This window comes from Hypanus sabinus, chromosome 18 (assembly GCF_030144855.1).
Source record: "Hypanus sabinus isolate sHypSab1 chromosome 18, sHypSab1.hap1, whole genome shotgun sequence".
Lineage (NCBI taxonomy): Eukaryota > Metazoa > Chordata > Chondrichthyes > Myliobatiformes > Dasyatidae > Hypanus > Hypanus sabinus.
In genome coordinates this window covers 17,843,160-17,863,210 of record NC_082723.1, presented here as the reverse complement: position 1 = coordinate 17,863,210, position 20,051 = coordinate 17,843,160, and the positions used below count along the sequence as shown (strand labels likewise).

The 20,051-nt window shown below is 39.3% G+C and overlaps 1 protein-coding gene across 2 annotated transcripts in view; it reads left to right on the top strand.

The window, feature by feature from the left end:
* LOC132407366 (transforming growth factor beta receptor type 3-like) overlaps nucleotides 1-20,051 on the top strand; it is a 133,899-nt gene that overhangs the window by 31,664 nt on the left and 82,184 nt on the right. For both annotated transcript variants that reach the window (XM_059993741.1, XM_059993742.1), the window contains exon 3: nucleotides 9,933-10,093. In XM_059993741.1, coding sequence (XP_059849724.1) covers nucleotides 9,933-10,093 — 161 coding nt within the window. The remainder of the gene's footprint in view (nucleotides 1-9,932; nucleotides 10,094-20,051) is intronic.

Here is a 20,051-nt window from a genome sequence, read left to right as displayed (position 1 = left end):
TGTTTTTATCAAGTGATATATATGGGTGTTTGATTATTTTTATATATTTATTAGTGATTCGTTTTCATGCGTTCACAAAAAAAAAGCAGAAACTGACATTTTCTGTTAGGGTGTCAAGGCGATGATTTAATTCCATCAAATAGTGTTACTCAAAAGAAATTATTCATCTCATTGGTCATATAGGATTCTTCTACATTCAAAATCACTACATTGCATACCTGTTATCACAATAATTTTCAAACATTTTTCATCTACCTATAAAAAAAAGTCCAACAAATATCAACCATGCTTTTTCCAAGAGATTATAAAACCAATGGACTTAATTGTTGGGGGAAAAAACTCAGCTTTAATCCTTGGTAAATTTCTATCAAGTATTGTTCTTCTCTTTCTGAAGTTTACTATTAAGTAGAGGATAAAACTCTACTTTAGAATTATCCTTGAGCCTTCAGGCACTAACCCTTTTGTCCTGAAAGGGAATCAGATATTGCTAGCCTAAATAAAGCCATCAACAAGAAACTGCTAATTTGAGAAAGGATAAAACTTGATTTGTGTGTGGTGTTTACAATAGTTTAACAATATGAATAAAGTTTTCTGTGTTCGTAAATGGGAATTTAAAGCTTTGCAAAATTAATTTGGTGAAAAATTGGATTTAGTGCGTCATGAAGTGATTTTAGAGGATTAAGCTGGATCAGGGCAGGAAGGGACAGATATTGCCTCTGTTTACCTCTGATAAGAACTTGTTAATGTTAAATGCATTAATAGATATTCAAAGTTGATTTATTCTCTTGAGGAAGTGTAGGACAATATGTATATATGAAAAATGATTGTAGACATTAGTGGCAGAGGTATTCATAGCCTTATCAGTCCTGACGAAGGGTCTCGGCCCAAAACGTCGACAGTGTTTCTCCTTGTAGATGCTGCCTGGCATGCTGTGTTCCACCAGCATTTTCTGTGTGTTGTAGACATTAGTGCTTGGATTGAAAGCTTTTATTTAATTTTTGAGTCCTTGGATTTTAAAGTCCTCAGTAACTTTAGGCATTATTCTTTGTAGTCACCCTTAGAATTTTTATTTCCAGTACTTATTGGTGCAGTTTAGTAAAACTGCATCATATAATTGCATCAATCAAATTGAAATACACTGAACTATACAATGGCTTGAATTAAGAACAAATATAACAGGATATGGATTCTTCAGATTATTTTATTTATTTAAAAATATATTGGTAAAGCTGAAAAGTGTTGGGGGGGGGGGAGGAACCTCTTTAAATTGAAGAGTCAGCAAAGAGACTGACAAAGATGGAAGGGTTTGGTGTAGTTAAATCCTAGACATATCTTACTAAAATGGTTTCCACAGTTGTAAAGACAGCAAATGAAATTGTAATATTTAAAAAAAGAGGAAGAGGGAAATGGGAAACTATAGACCAGTTAGGCTAATGTTAATAGTAGCAAAAATGGTCTAATTTATCATTAAGGAGTGGAAACCGAGCTCTAGGAAAATAGTGATTGAATTGGGAAGAGGGAACATTGATTTGTTAAAAGGAAATCATCTTATACACTATATGTAGTTTCAAGCATATATATCGTTTTGATAGAATAGTGTTGGGGAACTAGCGGATGTAGTGTGTTTGAATTTCCAGACAGTTTTTGATAGATGCTAATCAAGAGACGATTAGATTAATTTTGAAAATAATGTAGTGATGTGGGTTGAAAAATGGTTACTGACTAGGAATTAATGGGTCATTTTAGGATTGGGAAGCTGTAAGAGTATCACAAGTTGTGATAGAAGGGTTCCAGTTATTCACAAACTATGTCATCATTGGGATAAAGGTACCAGTATCATATCTTCAAATAGGAAAATAGGCTATGAGGAGGATGTCTAGAAGGCCTACAAGGGCATGTAAAGTGAAAAGGTAGTCATAGTAGAAGGAATATAATATTGAAAAATGTGAAGTGGTAAACTTTGTTAGAAAAAAATGCACTCTTTATGTTGAAAGTAATTTTTACTTTTGTAGGGAGACCAGAACAGGACACAGTATTCAGGTGCAGGCACATCAGGACCTTATAAAATTGCAATAAAACATTTTCACTCTTGCATTTAAAATACCTTGAGGTAAAGTCAGCACATTCCCTTCCTAATTATTTGCTATTTCTTCATGTAGTTTTTAATACAAGAACTCCCAAGTCTCTCTCAACACCAATATTTTTAGTTTGTTATTTAAAATCACAAAATAAAATGATTCACATTCTTTCCATTTTTATATTTAATCTGTTGTTGGTTCTTCATTTGCTGTGAATCCTCTATGCTACAGGTTCAGAACATACACTGCTACTTAATGTATCATCATCAGAACTGGGTATGTATTAAACATGGTCCTGTCAACTATGACAGTGTGTAGGATGCCAACAGCTGTGGCACCTGCACTGGTTCCTTTCCTGCTAAAGTAGTTAGAGCTCTCAAAATTGACTCATTTATACTCACTGTCTGTTTCTTGTTCATTAATCAATCTTCAATCCCAATATATTATCTTTACTACAATAAAAGAGCATTAGTTTTGCACCAATATTTTTTGTGAGGCACCATATTCATAGCCTTATCAATGTTCAAATGCACAACTTCCACTGGTTCTCCCACAACTGGAGGCCTAGAGACAGCATGTGCTGCGATTTGAGGACTGTGTGGATCTGTGTGTGGGAGGAAGGTAAAAGGGTTATTTTACAGTTGTTTCATTGCTATTGTTCTGTTGTTGCTTGTGTATTCTGCGAACATGGTTGGCATGCTACGTTGATGGCGGAAGCTCTGGTGACACTTGCAGGTTACTCCCAGCACATCCTCGGATTTTGTTTGTTGTTTACACAAGCAATATATTTCATTGTAGGTTTTGATGTATGTGTGATAAATGAATCTGAATCTGTTCTGCTGATTACAATCTCAAAGTGTAGCAGATTTGTTAAAGGTGAATTCTTTTTCATAAATCCAAGTTGATTCTTCTCCCCACCCCCAGGGCTGTGTCCTAAGCCCCCTCCTTTACTCTCTGTACACACATGACTGTCACCATCCACAGCTCCAATCTGCTAATTAAATCTGCAGATGATACTACATTGATTGGCCTCATCTTAAATAATAATGAGGCAGCCTACAGAGAAGAAGTTATCATCCTGACACAGTGGTGTCAAGAAAACAACCTCTCCCTCAATTTTGCAAAAATAAAGGAGCTGGTTGTGGACTACAGGAGGAATGGAGACAGGCTAACCCCTATAGACAGCAATAGATCTGGGGTAGAGAGGGTGAATAGCTTTAAGTTCCTCAGTATACACATTACTCAGGATCTCACTTGGTCTGTACATACCGGCTGTGTGGTGAGAAAATCTTTTTTTTCATTTTTTCTTTTTCTCTTTTTTCATTTTTTTCCCTTATTATTAGATTAGTTTTTTTGCATAATTTTTTTTTCTTTTTCTTTTTTCTGTTTTTTTTGTATATATTACAATATACCTAGGTTTGCCTTGTTTATTTGTTACTTGTATTGTCCATGATTTGGGAATACTCATTTATACTGTAACTATTGCTTATGTATTCTTTCATGTTCAGTTGAAATGTATATGTTTGTAATCCCATTATCTATGTATCAATTTTATTTTATTGATATTAATAATAATAAAAAGATTGAAAAAGAAAGAGAAAAGCACAACAGTGACTCTTTCACCTCAGACAGTTGAAGAAGTTCAGCATGAGTCCCCAAATCCTAAGGGCTTTCTACAGGGGTACAATTGAGAGTACCCTGACTGGTTGTATCACTGTCTGGTATGGAAACTGTACTCTCCTCAAACGCAGGGCTCTGCAGAATGTGGTGCAGGCAGCCCAGCGCATCTGTAGATGTGAACTTCCGACTTTTCAGGACATTTACAGCAAAAGGGCCCGAAAGATCATTGGGGACCCAAGTCACTCCAACCACAAACTGTTCCAGCTGTTGCCATCCAGGAAACAATACCGCAGCATTGAAGCCAGGACTAACAGGCTCCAGGACAGCTTCTTCCACCAGGCCATCAGACTGATTAATTTATGCTAAAGCAATTGTATTTCTAAGCTATTTTGACTGTTCTGTTGTATATCTAACTGTACATGCTATTTATTACAAATTATGATAATATGCACATTCAGACATGAAGATTTTTACTCATGTATGTGAAGGATGTAAGAAATGAAGTGAATTCAATATTACTTTCATGGTGCTCTGTCACCATTTCCTTTCTAATAATTTATAGCAATGCTCAATTGATATCAGGCTACTTGGTATTCTCTGTGTTCTCTCCCTCCTTTATTTGTGGAGTTTCATTTGCAACCTTTCAAGTTGTGGGAAGCATTCAGGAATCAATGGAATTTTGAAAGATGCATCCGAGTTATCCAAAGCCATCTCCTTAAACCTTCGAAGCAGCTTATCATCTTTCAGACTTGGGTCCCGAATTTGATTTAATTGATTTTGACAATATTTTGTTAATTTCTCTCAGCTCCTTGTTTTCTTTAGAAGTATTTTTCTTGAGTAATTGTGGGAGGGTTTATGCCATCTTCAATGAAGGCAGAAACAATGTTTGTTTTTGACTTTTTCCTCATAACTACTTGTATCTCAGTCTGTAAAATAATTGCCTAATATTTGTTAATCATTTCTTTATTACTTTAGTATAAAATCTGTTACAGTCTCCCTAAGTTGCAATCAGATTATTTTTCCTTATCATTTTGGTGGTCTCCTTTACTGAACTCAGAAATTCTCCTAATTCTTGAGATGAGAGCTCTTTTGGCAACATTGAGCCTTTCAATTTAATGTTATCTTTAACTTCTTATGATCTGCATGATTTAATCATAGCTTGCCTACTGTCATTTCTTCTTAATATGACTTTCTAAACTACTGAAACCAACATGTATCCTGTACCTTTAGTAGATTAGATCTGAGAACATGGTTTTGGAATAAACTATATATCCTTTAATATTAATATAAATTTATATTATAAGAAATAGAAGCAGATGTAGACAATTAGGCTCTGCAATTCGGTAAGAAGGATCATGGTTCATTGTTTACCTCAGCACCACTTTGTTGCATTGCTTAGTATCCCCTAATGTTCAGAAATCTAACCATCTTTTCTTAGAATGTGTTCAGCAACTCATCTTCCAAAGACTTGGTGATCTCCTTTTTTAAAAAAAAATAAACAAACAATAAACAGATGTGACCTGCCCTACACAAAAACTGTCCTTAATTTCCATACATTTTTCCAAAGGGAAGTTCAAATTACATTCAGAACTCCAAGGCAGTAAATTCCCTCCACTAGAATCTTCTCTGGTCTATAATTTCCATAAGACCATAAGATATAGGAGCAGAATTAGGCCATTTGGCCCATTGAGTCTGCTCTGCCATTTCATCATGGCTGATCCATGCCCTCAGCCCCAGTTTCCTGCCTTCTTCCCATATTCCTTCATGACTTGACCAATCAAGAATCTATCAACCTCTGCCTTAAATATACATAAAGATTTGATTTCCACAGTTGCCAGTGGCAAAAAAAAATCATAATTCACTACTCCCTGGCTAAAGAAATTCCTCCTCATCTCCATTCTAAAAGGACTCCCCTCTATTCTGAGGCTGGGGAATTTCCTGGATATTCCCCATTTCCCTTCTCGAAGGAGCAACATCCATTTTTCTGTGATGTTGTTCGTGCCTAGAACGAATACAAAGATCTTTTTCAAGGTCCCAGCCATCTCCTCTGTCAATAACCTGGGAGAGATCCCACAAGACCTGGTGATTTATCCACCTTGGTACTCTTCAAGAGACTCGATTCCATCTCCTCATTGATCATCAAAATCTCAAAGCACATTAGAACACCCCACACTGTTCTCATTGTCCCAGTCATTATTATATTATTATTGTCATTATTCTTCTCCAGGCTGAATACCAAAGCTGTGTACTCATTGAGCCAGCATCCTCTGACTCCATGGGTAAACGCTCACCTTTATTTTTGAGCTGTCCTACCCTCTCTCAAGATACCCACTTGTTTCTTAACGTAGTTAAAGGAAACTGCCTTGGGATTGTCTTGATCCTACTTGCTAAGGACATTAAATGTCCCATTTTAGCCTCCTAATTCTTTATTTGAGTTCTTTCTTGCTTTCTTTATATTCTTCAAAGGGCCAGTTTGATTTCAGCTTCCTAAAGCTTGTATATCTTTTTAAAAAATAAATTTACAGCCTCTCTCATCATCCAAGATTTCCATAACCCTGCTCTCTTTTTTTGCTTTCCCTCCATAATGGAACATACTTGTCCTGAAATTTAGTCAGCTTCTTTAAATGACTCTACATGTCAGGCGTAGACTTGCACAATAACAACTGCTCCCAATTTACACTGTCAAGCTCCTGCATAGTAATGCTATATGTAATTTGTACCTCACTAATTTAATGCTTGCACATACTTTCAGTGATATGTGTAGGACATCCTGTTCCCCCAAAACATCAACACTATTTAATATCATAACATTTATAGTATTTGATCTCACATTTTTCCTCATTTATGTTGTTTTGGCTTAATTCCAGCTGTTTTCGTAGGGTTGTTAAATCCCCATTAATTTCCTCCAAATGTTTTTGTTTATTGCCATGTTTCTACTGTGTCTTAAAGGTCTCGTATGTCTTTCTCCTTAAGTAACAGAAATAATTAAAATAAGGCAAAATACACTGAGTGTATTCCATTCATAAAAATCATTCCATTCTATTAGCTGATGCTATTGAATCTTTAATCTAATTAAATAGCATTGTAACTTTCTTTACTGTCACATTGTGTTCATTCAACAGCAACCAGTTCTGATACTGAGTCTAACTTTTTATAACCACACAATTGTAAAAGTACTCAAATTCTGCAAAATATCAGAGACAGTTAAACATTGCTATAATGCCTTATTAGAAGATGAGTCATCACTTGCAGTCTTCCTGTCAAAATCTATCAGAGCATGTTGAGGGTAGGAACTCAGTAATATAGAGCTCAGGCCCGTTGACTGCTGAATCCTGACTGCCTCTTGCCAAACGGCTTCTGTATCTGTTCCAGGCAATATGTGCAGGTGTCAAATCTAGTCATCAGGCTAAATTCAGACTAAAATGATCCATTGATTAAATAAATACATTCTATAGTACAGTCGTTAATTATATCTGCTAGTTGCCACAATTGTTTAAAGATATTTAAACAATTATGTAAATATATATAAATAATTTATCGGTATTACAGTTGAATAAAGGTAACTGCAGAGCATGAGTGAGGAGCTGACCAAAACTAATTGGAAGGGGACTCTAAAATAGGTGACAGTAAAGCAGTAATGGCAGGAATTTCTGGAGGTTATTCAGAACATGCAGGATCATTTCATCCTAAAGAAGAGGCATTCTAAAGGGAGGATGAAGCAACTATGGCTGACAAGGGAAGTCAAAGACAGTATGAAAGCAAAAAAGCTGTAGAATATTATAAAAAGACATAATGGGAAGCCAGGGAATTGGGAAGTTTTTAAAAACCAATAGAAGGCAACTAAAAACTATTAAAGGGAAGAAATGAAATATGAAGGTAAACTGGCCAAAAACAGAAAAGAGGATACTAGAAGTTTTTTTCAGGTATGCTAAGATTAAGAGCGGCAATAATGGATAATAGACCACTGGAAAGGTAGTAATGAGAGGCAAAATGGCAGACTAACTGAATGTTTATTTTGTACCAGTCTTCACTGTGGATGACACAAATAGTATACCAGAAATTTGAGAGTGTCGGGGCAAAATGTGAGTATAGTTGCTATTGCTAAGGAGAAGGTGCTTGGAAAGCTGAAAGATCTGAAGGTAGATAAGTCATCTGGACCAGATGGACTACATCCCAGGGTTCTGAATGGGTTAGCTAAAAATTGTGGAGTTGTGAAGACATTAGTAATAATCTTTTAAAGATCACTAGATTCTAGAATGCTTCTGGAGGTCTGGAAAATTGCAAATGTCACTCCACTGTAAAAAGGGAGGGAGGCAAAAGACAGGAAATTATAATCCAATTAGCCTGACTTCAGTGGTTGGGAAGATGGTTGAGTCCATTATTAAGGATGAGGTTTTGGTAGTTGGAGATGGATGATAAAAATGGCTGAAGTCAGCATGATTTTCTGAAGGGAAAATTCTGCATGACAGATCCATTTGAGGACATAACAAGCAGGGTGGACAAAGGATAGTGAGTGAATGTTGTTCACTTGGATTTTAAGAAGTTCTTTGACAAGGTGTCACACATGAGGTTGCTATACAAGATAAGAGCCTTTGATATTACAAGAAATATTACTGGCATGGACAGAAGAATGGCTGACTTGCAGGAAGCAAAGAGGCTGCTGCTGTTTCACAGGGGTCAGAGTTGGGTCTGTTACTTGTATGTTAATGATCTGGTTGGTCAAGTTTTGTGGATGATACAAAGATGGGTGGAGGGACAGTGTTGAGGAAGTAGGGAGTCTGCAGACAAGCTTGGGCAAATTAGGAGAATGGACAAAGAAGTGGTAAATGGAATGTACCATAGGGAAGTGGATGGTAATGCCCTTTAGTAGAAGCAATAAAAACATGGTCTATTGCTTAAACAGAAAGCAAATTCAGAAATCGGAGTTGCAAAGGAACTTGGGAGTCTTGGTCATGATTTTCTAAAGGTCAACTTGCAGGTTGAATCAATATTAAGGAAGGCAAATGCGATATTAGCATTGATTTTGGGAGGAATAGAATATTGAAGAAAGATATAATTCCAAGGCTTTATTGCAGACCATATTATGAGCAGTTTTGAGCCCCACATTTAAGTCCTGGGATTGAAGAGAGTGTGGATGAGGTTATGAGAATAATCCTGGAATGAAAGGTTAACATACTAGGAATGCTTGATAGCTCTGAGTCTGTACTTGCTGAAGTTTGAAGGGGTGGTGTATGTGGGGTGGGGAGGGCTAGGGAAACCTAACGAATATTGTATGGCCTGGAATAGGCTGAATGTGAAGAGGATATTTTCAGTAGTGGGAGAATCTAAAACCAGAGGGCACAGCCTCAGAATAAGAGGTTGTCCCTTTAAAACAGAAAGGAGGAGAATTTTCTTTAGCCAGAGGGTAGTGAATCTGTGGAATTCATTGCCATAGATGACTGTGAAGGCTAAGTCATTGGGTATATGTAACGTTCAGGTTGATGGATTCTTGATTAGTAAAGGTGTCAAATGTTACAAGGTAGAAGACAGATGAACGGGGTTAATGGGGAAAAATAAATCCATTATGATCGAATGGCAGAGCAGACTTGTTGGGCCAAATGGTCAAATTCTGCTCCTTCGTCTTATCGTATTTTGCTGAGCCCAATTTCAGAAAGATTTGTTTATTTCATCCTACTTACCCCATTCTCTAAGCTAATTGCAAAGAAAGAATTAAATTAAAACATGTTTCTAATCAAATATGAAGCAAAATAATGTTCCAGCAAACACTTAACCACTGTGTATTAGAAGAACTTTAGTGGTGAGTAGGTCAAAAGATATGGTGAAAGGAGTAGGAATTCAGATTTGATTGCTTCTGGCTCTCCAGCTGCTGTAGCTATTTCTAATCAAGCTGAACTAAGATGAAGTACAGTCAGTTTCAAGGTAATGCAAAAGGTTGGATCCAGATCTGTTGGAGCTGAAGTCTCAGTATCGAGGCAGTTTGCCAAAGATGTGATCTAGTAAAATGTATTTAGTAGATCTTTTGATTACAGAAGTTCATTGGATTGGGGAGGGGAGGGTAACAGTGGTTTGTATTAATGAGCTACATTATGGTTATCAAATTTGATATGCTTTCATTTTTATCTAGCATCTTTAGGTTTTGCATAATTCAACTTTCATCATATTGAAAATGAATTCTTATGTTAATTTGTAAAAGTTGTGTTTTAGATTAAATCATTTTTTTCTTGTGTTTAATAGGTGCTGCTCCAACTAAAGAATGTAAAGTTGAACCAGTTCAACAAAAACATCCTGTCACTGTCTCGCAAGTGATACAGTACTGCATTTGCCGTGGCAACTCCACACCTAATGAAAGCATATATGTCTTTGACACGGTCATTCCTCCTCGGAAATTCCCTCAGGTAATTTCAATAAATTTAAAAATTTACATTAAATTCTTTGTTGATAAATGGGCTTTTGCCAAGAAGACACAATTAATTTGATTTGGTTTATGGGCTTTATTTTGGTCCTAATTAGCGATTGCCACTAAGTGACACAATAACAGGTTTACATTCAAGGAGTATTGGAAGCAATTTTTGGTAAATAATGGAAATGCAAATCCAATGAAGCAAGAAGTGTCTTATGCCCTGTTGATGTTGGAGAAGGCCTGGAGGGGGAAGAATCTTATAAATCTTCATCAGGAAAGCTCTGTGTCACTACACTGTTAGTCTATTCTTGGTTCTATCAGTACTGCTCTTTTGGCTTCTCTCACTCAAAGTGCCCATGTTCAAGTACTTCTATTCTCTTAGAACCATAGAACACTACGGCACAGTACAGGCCCTTCGGCCCTCCATGTTGTGCCGACCCATATAATCCTTAAAAAAAAGTACTAAACCCATACTACCCCATAACCCTCCATTTTTCTTTCATCCATGTGCCTGTCCAAGAGGCTCTAAAATACCCCTAATGTTTTAGCTTCCACCACCATCCCTGGCAAGTCATTCCAGGCACTCACAATCCTCTGTGTTTTTTAAAAAAACAACTTACCCCTGATGTCTCCCCTAAACTTCCCTCCCTTAATTTTGTACCTATGCCCTCTAGTGTTTGCTATTGGTGCCCTTGGAAACAGGTACTGACTATATCTTCTTTGACTTAGATGCCCAGTAAAAGCGAGAAGCACTCCATTTACTTTTTCTTTAGGCAAAATCCTCAGATGTTCCTGAATAAGTATTTGTGGACTGGTGAAGTCTTGTTTATTTGTCGTTTTAATTTTCAGGAGTAAGTCAGCAGTGACAGGTTATGGGTCTTAAATTGAGCAGCAATCATTTACACCTGATTATGTCAACTATAATTGGGTGAATGGTATACTGTACAACATCAGTGGTCAAACAATGTACATCAAAATATACATTGTACATCAAAAATACATCTCTGTCAAACAGATTTAGCAGATGGCATTCATCATCAAATTTATGTCTTGCATGCTAAATCTCCACTTTAGTTAAAGACTCTACCACAGTCATTATTAAATATCTTCAGTATCTAAAGAAATTGTCAATTACTACTTGCATAGATTGTTTCTCTATAATGCACATTGAAAATTGAAGCCAAGCAAAATGACACATTATTTATATTAATCATAATAGAAAGTAACCTGCAACAGTCTGCATCCTCCTATGAATTACATGTTTGAAAGTATATCTAGGAAAAGCATTTGGGGGGGGGAATAAGTAAGGATATTTGTCTAAATTAAAATTATTAAACTGGATAAAAGCTTGAGAAGTCTTTATGCCATCTAGTTAATTTCTTATAAATCAGACTTGTTACCGTCTTACTAAAAACAGAGTAAGAAATGACAAATTTTAAGATTAAAAGTTAATTATTGAGTATGCTTTTATGTTGATACTTCTGCATAAATTCAAAATGACTTTGGATGCATATTCCTACAAAAGTGGTATAACTTCCAATCCACTATGCACTATGCACTAGAACCTCATTTGAGTTGGAGTTTTATCAGTATAGTCAAAGGATGAAGCCCAGTCTGAAAATGCATTCTGAAGGTGTTGAGATGAGTTCATTGGAATGTTTTTCAAACCTTTGAAATATTGAAAATAAGTTTATTAAATATTAGATTGAAATTGTATTACAACTTTCATGTTGGATATATATGCATATCAAATCATTATACTGATCAGATGCAGCACATGTTGCTTTTAGCACAGCAACTATAATTTAACCATAACATAATTATATATCTTGCACTTAAGATTTTTTTTCTCTATGATTGAAATATCATTAATGCTTTAATGGTAAATTTGTCCCTTCTATATTTCCAGAGAAGAGACACACCCAAAAGGAAATTAGGTCAGAGAATTGACAGAGAACTATTAAAGTTCCTATCAAATCTACACCTTTGAAGAGCCGAATTAATGAATTCAGAATGCAATTTATGCTTTTTGTTTGTTTTCTCACTTTTTGTCCCTTTTGGTACCATAACAAAATAATGAATTAGATGCATAGAGTTATCCAATTAGCCATATTACATTGTGTAAAAACAGATCTGCTAGACAGATCTTAAAATATACAGAGGCTGTGGCAGGTTCAATGTCTGGCAAGCACATAGCTGGCAGAGAGCACAATGTAGAATGGAGCCGTCACTATTAAAATGGAACCAAAGAATTACGGGAAATCAGTTTACATAATCACAGTATATGAAAATAAAATGTCCAAACAGAAAACAATTATATCTACAAGAAACACAAGCAAAAATAGAAACTGTGGCCTACTATTTTGTTTTGTATATGCTGATTTTAATGACCCAGTTGTAGATGAGATCTGATCAAAAGAGAACGCCTACAGATAAAAGTTCCACACAATTCTAAAATTTCTAGTTTTAGTTTAACTGCTTTATTTTAAAATATGAATTAACAAAAAATTCTTAAGACAAAAATAATTAATTGTAGAAGAAAGGAATTCTAACAGAAAGTAAAACACATCCTTTCAAAAAAAGTTATTGTAAAATTAATGATGTTAGAAATGTTCTATGTTATCGTTTTATAGTTTTTGCACACTTGCATGAGTAACCTATTCAGTTTCACACTTTTCAATATGTTTTAAAATATATTTGCACACTCTCCTCTGTCTATTCAATTAAATTTGGCTGTATTATACTTATTACTGCCTGTAACTTTGTTTTCTCGTGTCCATATGCAATGGGTGACTCTGATTCTGAAACTATGCTGGTGAATAGCATCTATCTTGTCAAAGCTTTCATAATTTTTGTTTAAAGTTACTTCTCACTCTTTTCCAGCAGGTATAAGCCCAATATTCTCAACCTGTTCACATACATATACATTTTCATTACATGAATCAATCTAGTGAACCCTCTTTGCATTGCCACCAAAGCAAACAAGTCCTACCCGAAAATCAGGGACCTAATCTCAACAGCATCTTGCAAAATTGCAACAAAATCTTCATACTTTCATACTCCATATCCCTTGCAATAAAAGTCTATATTTCATTAGATTCTTATTTAGTTGCTGTACCTGCATTCTAACTTATTGTATTTTATTCATTAGGACTCCCAAATCCAATATTTCAAAGGTTCAGAGGTCCAATTTATTGTCAGAGAAATGTATACAATATACATCTTGAAATGCTTTTTCTTCGCTAACATCCACGAAAACAGAAGTCCCTCAAAGAATGAACGGCAGTTAAATGTGAGAACCCCAAAGTCCTCCCTCCCCAGCTCCGCCCTCCTGCGCGTAAGCGGCAGCAAGCAACAATCCTCCTCTTCCCCCACCCCCAGCAAAAAAAGTGCACCCGCTACGGAGCACAAGCCTGAGCTAGGCAATAGCAGACTTGCAGTTACCCCAAGGACTATCGCTTTATCCGGGATTTGACAAGCCACAGGTTCTCTCTCTCACTAATAAGGAAGAGGGAGGTGTCCCCCATTTTCATAGCGAGTGGGAGACATAACAACAACCTGCTGGTTTTAGATGTTAAAAAGTCAATTTCATCGCTTTTTACGAGCTCTGTGCCTGAAGGTCGCAAAGATCTTGGGTCTTTGGGTCCACAGCGAAAGATTTTCCAGCTTCCCCAACAACACACAAGTCTCCTGCCATGACACCGACCCTCAATCCACCCATCTCCAGAGCCCCGAGATCTTAGCGAGACTCTCAGGCTGAATCCTCAGCATGCTGAACATCAATGGCTGGTCCTGAAACCCCGAGAACGAGTCCCATTCCCACAAAGAACCAAAGTCTACGTGTAACTTCAGGTCAGTGTCTTCAAAAGAACCCTGAAAAGGAAAGGTAAAGATATTACAAATGAAAATAGAGCTGTTTCCAAAGATAAAAGCAAAGGAGTCACTGTTTAGTGCCATCTTAACTCAGCCTCCAACTCTGCTATGTTTTGCAGTCTTACTCAATTTATATAATTTTCTATTGTTGGATTTTGATGTTTATGATCCAAGCTTCTTTCAGAAGTCAAGAAAGAGACATAAAATTTGTTGCTTTAGAATCATTTCATTAGGTGGTAAGAGAACAAAGGAGCTGGAAATGGTGAGTAGCAAGAGTCTAATAGCAATGGCAGGAAAGAACAAAGAGAAGATGGTGAGCCAATGTGCACAGCACTTCATATATCATGGGTAACAGACATTCCATTCAAATTTGTAGTTAGGAGTTAACAATCAGAAAGCCCCTGTTTAAATGATGAGATACCCAAGAATCTTCCAGAATAATACTGGAATACTACTGTATAATAAGTAGTATTATAATAATACTGGAATAATACTGTAACCACTAGAGGACACACTGAACAATTGCATATACATAGGTAATTATATAAAATATAAGCAGGCATAGGAATTTTAAACTGCAAAGAAAATAACTATATAGTATAATCCAACATTCTTTAATTACCTCTTCCAAGGTGAATAACTTCACATTTTCCTTTTTTATAGTCAATCTGCTACCATTTTGCACATGTGCTTAATTTGTCCCTTTGTATACTCTGCAAAATTTGCTAACCCACTTAATTTTATATTCTTACTCCAAGTTATCAATGTGCATTATCAATGGGGATCTGTGATCCCAGTAATAACCAATTTATTACAGGTGCAACCCTGTCACTGGGGCTCATATACATACTTGGCTCATTAGCTAACTCTACTCACAGCCACATGACTCAACAGTTAACAATACTGTTCATAAGCAATATACATCTAGGGCCTGCATGATGTGGGGTTCAACCAAGCAGCAGTTGGGATGTTCCAATTAATTGTAGCAATTCTAAATACTGCTCCATACACAGTTATTGTTCGCCAGGAAATAACAGATCGTACACCGGCAGAAAATTACAATGAAAATATATTTACCGAATTTTCAACTTTAACAAACGGTTACAGAAAGAGAAAAGAAAAATAAAAGGGCCCATTACAGTTAAACCAATCCAATATGCACATAAGTGTTGGAGCTCATTTCTGCAGTAGTTGGATGTATCGCTTTACTCGCACTGAACCACATTCTCTGTGAAGGACATCAGCCACAACTTGATGACCATCTTGAATGATACTGGCTAACTCAGCACTATTAGCACTTTCTCCTTTGAACCATTCATTTGGAAAAAGCACTTCTTAAGCAGTGTCTGTCCTTCGAACAGCATTTGCTCTGGAGCTCCTGCCAAAAGATCCCAAACCAGACTACTGTTCTTCAGATATCTGATACCGCCCACTCTCTTGAATCTTCTATCGCATCCCACTGGGCAGGGAGTTACAACATGTACCAAGACAACCCTGACTAGCTGATTTAAAATTCCTAAGTTGGACAACATGGCTCCTTATCTTTAGCCAAAGCCAAAACACTCTTACAAACAGGACATATGTGTTTGCAGAAAATTGCTAAAATAAAAAAAATAGCTCACAACATAGCAGAAGAAATCTTAACCAGGGCATTACATTTTTCTCCCAGCAAAAATAGTCATGTCCTCATGACTTTGGGACTTATTAAATCATTATTAATAAAACAGTATTGAAATGAATTCTGTGATTTCAGGAACCCCTATCCAATTTAGAAATGGAAGTAGTATGTCTCACTATAGGGATTGACATAACGCTCTGTTTCTCAGGTGTATCATACACCAGCCTATCTGCGGGTTTCCTGACTCTTTGAGACCTTCTCATTTTGCCTTCAGCCTCAGGCACTCCTTGCTGTTCCTGTTCCTGTTTACTTGGGGCTGCCTCCTCCTGTATGTCACTTGTACCTTCCAGTGACTCAGTTCTCCCTGCTCCCTGAATGAAGTCAGCATCCTTCATATTAAGCAGGTGCTGCCAAACATCTTCAACCTTCGCTTGTGCTAACCAACAAGACGCCTCTCAGAAGGGGAGGAGGGGAGGTTCCTCCATCACTCTAACATCTCTTCCAGGATGTAACATGACAGATTTAGACTGTATGTACATCGCAGTTCCTCATTCATGCTCATTATTCTGCTTAGAAGGAACTTGCACCTTCTTAAAAGCAGCTCTGAACACCAGGTGAATGGACAAGGTTTTAAAAAAATTCTCTATTTCTCTCCTTGCATGCTTCCACGAGCCTTCTCACAATGGGAATACTTGTTCCCACAAGAATGGAAGCTTCACCTATTTGACCAGCACTGATGTATTAATAGCCTCAGTTACTCCAGCATCTGCTTCTAAAAACTTCAGTTTCAATGACAAGTAACCATCGTACAGGTAATCATCAGTACTGAGCCCCTAAATCTCAGGAACATTCAGTGTGGTCAATGGTAAATGTGTCAATTGCCGGTTGTAAAAGGACCTAATGATGCAGTATCAATAACTCCAAAAGACTGGAAGTAGAGTAAATACTGAAAGGTTTTTATTAGCAGTAAAATGGAGCAGTAAAACTGAGCACATCCATGCCGGATGACTGCACTGGACTGTGGGAGGAGCAGTGACACAATCACCTTTATCCAGGGGTCTGTGGGAGGAGCCACAGGAGCAGTCAGCAGAGGGGTGTGTCCAGACAGATATACATGGTTTACCACATTCGCCCCTCCTTTTCAAAAAGAGAGTCCCATGGGGTGAAGTGACTGACAATATTTAAGACAAGTATATGTACAGGTTAAGTCTATCAGGCGGTCGAGTCCTTCACTGCGATCTACGTAGCACTGGTGGTGATTGCACTGGCGACGGTGGTTGTGCTGGCTCCAGTCTGACTTGAGGTGCCAGCCTGTTAGGCATCAGTAATCCCTTATGTGTGTGTCGTGCTTGGTATGGGAGTGTCGTGTGGTGTCTACACTAGGGCTTAGAATGCACGGTGTCTCATCGGTATATATATATATCGGTGGGGTACAGGGTTCATAGTCACCATGGAGTGTTCAGGGTAGGGGTCTGGTGCTCCTGCGGGTGCCAGGTGGCAGATGGAGAACATGTCCTCCTGCCCATCAGGTAAGACCACGTAGGCATACTGGGGGTTCGCATGAAGTAGGTGAACCCTCTCGACCATCGGGGAGTATGTATTGCTCCTCGCATGCTTCCGGAGCAGCACTGGCCGCGGAGATGTCAGTCAAGCCAGTAGTGTGGTCCCAGTGGTTGACTTCCTGGGAAAAGAAAAGAGTTGCTCATGAGGAGAGCGGATGGAGTGGAGTGCCTCAGGGAGGACCTCCTGCCAGCGAGAGACCGGCAATCCCTTTGACCTAAGGGCTAAGAGTGTGGCCTTCCATACCATGGCATTCTCCCTCTCCACCTGTCCATTCCCTCGGGGATTATAACTCGTGGTCCTACTTGTTGCAATACCCCTAGCCAGCAGGTATTAGCACAGCTCATCACTCATAAATGAGGACCCTTTGTCACTGTGGATATCCGAACAGAGTGAAGAGCTTGCACAGGGCCTTTATGACTGACATGGAAGTGGTATCGGGGCAGGGGATGGGAAAGGGGAACCGCGTGTACTCATTGATTATGTTAAGAAAGTACACATTGTGGTCGGTAGAGGGAAGGGGGCTCTTAAAGTCGACACTCAGTCGTTCGAAGGGGCGGGTGGCCTTGATTAGTTGTGCCTTTTCAGGTCGGTAGAAGTGCGGTTTGTACTCTGCGCAGACTTGCAGTCCCTGGTCATCGTCCTGATTTCCTCAAGGGAATAAGGCAGGTTCTGGACTTTCACGAAGTGGAAAAGCCGGGTGACCCCCGGGTGGCAAAGATCTGCATGTAGGGCATATAGCCGGTTGATCTGCACATTGGCACACATTCCCTGGGATAGGGCATAGGAGGGCTCATTGAGCTTTCCAGGCCTGTACACAATGTCATAGTTGTAGGTGGAGAGTTCAATTCTTCACCTCAAAATTTTATCATTTTAGATTTTGCCCCACTGTCGGTTGCTAAACATGAACGTGACTGAGCGCTGGTCAGTCAGCGGGGTGAACTTTTTGTAGGCGAGATAATACTTCCAGTGTCTAATAGCTTCCACTATGGCCTGGGCTTCTTTCTCCACTGTGGAGTGCCGAATTTCAGGGCCTTGAAGGGTACGGGAGAAGAACACCACCGGTCCGCCTGCCTGGTTGAGGGTAGCAGCCAGTGCGAAGTCAGAGGCGCCACACTCCACTTGGAAGTGAATGGTCTTGTCCACCCCATGCATTGCTGCTTTGGCAATCTCTCGTGGTTTTATGTGTCACGTCCACAAATGAATGGATTGTTCCCTACCCCCATCGGGGAACGGTTTTTGCCAATGTCATGGGCACTTGCCGGTGTTTGGGCCAATCGTCTTAATCACTCATAGCAGTTTGCCTGTGATCTTAATTTAGTCGACAGAATAGTGACAACGGGGATGTGAAGCAGAATTGGGTTAGTATTAAGGGTGGGTTTTTTTTTATATATATTTTTTTTTTATATATATATTTTTTTTTTAATAGGGAAAACGAGAACGTGAGCTTTGTTTAGACCATTGTAGCTGAAGGCTGTGCGGGCCTCGGCTGAGAGGGGAAATGTGGTGGACTTGACCAGGGGGCAGGCCTTGTCTGCGTAGTTAGGGACCCATTGGGCGTAATAGGAAAAGAACCCCAGGCACCTTTTGAGGGCTCTGAGGGTGTTGGCAAGAGGGAGTTCCAACAGGGGGTGCATATGGTCGGGGTCAAGGCCAATGACTCCGTTCTCCACAACACACCCAAAGATAGCAAGACGGGTGGTTCCAAACACACATGTGTCCCTGTTATAGGTAAGGTTGAAAGCTTTGGCCACTAGGAAAAATTTTTGGAGGTTGTTGTCGTGATCCTGCCGGTCGTGACCGCAGATGATGATGTTATCCAGATATGGGAATATGGCCTTCAGTTGGCACTGGTGGTCCATTTCCCTCCGGAAGACAGATACACCATTCGTGACACTGAAGAGGATGTGCAGGAAGTGATAAAGCCTGCTGTCCGCCTTGAAGGTAGTGTAAGGGCGGTCCTCCGGGCAGATGGGGAGCTGATGGTAAGCGGATTTTAGGTCTATGGTCGAGTACACCTTGTACTGAGCTATCTGATTGACCATATCCACAATGCGGGGTAGGGGATACACGTCAAGCTGCATGAACCTATTGATGGTCTGGCTGTAGTCCATGACCATCCTATTTTTCTCCCCGTTCCGAACAACGACCACCTGGGCCCTCCAAGGACTTGTGCTTGCCTCAATGATCCCTTCCCTGGGCAGCCGCTGCACCTCCGACTTAATGAAGGCTCTGTCCCCTGCGCTGTACCTCCTACTTTTGGTTGCCACAGGTTTACAGTCGGGGGTCAGGTTGGTGAACAGTTGTGGGGGAGGGATCTTGAGGGTTGAGAGGCTGCGTGGTGTCCGTAGTGCGGCTATTGGCACAGTGTTGGGTGGGATGTGCGCGTCGGTGTGTGAATGCGGTCAGTAGCGGGGTATGTGACGAATTCCCACAGAACTGGGGATTTCTAACATTGGTGGGATTGATTGGTGGGAGGGGCCCATTGTTACTCCATTGTTACACTTTTCAGGTGGCTCTGGAAGTTGAGCCCCAATAGCACAGGGGCACATAGTTGAGGCATGACCAGTAATGTGAAGTCTCGATATTCTGTGCCCTGCACCACTAGTGTCGCTACACAACCCTCCCCCCCCCCCCCCACCACCACCGGATGTCTATTGTATGCGACCCAGTAGCCATGGCGACCCTTTGGCTTACCAGCCATGTCACAAGTCCGCAGCATTGCACCATGTCCGGGTGGATAAAACTCTCCATGCTGCCCATGTCAAACAGGCAGCTTGTCCTGCACCCCTCCAGCAGGATGTCCGGCCCCATGCCTTGCACGAGGCAGAGAGCAGGCAAGATGGCAACCCCCATGCCTTGCATGCGGTGCTGCTCGATCCCGCTCGCAGTTTGGACTTAG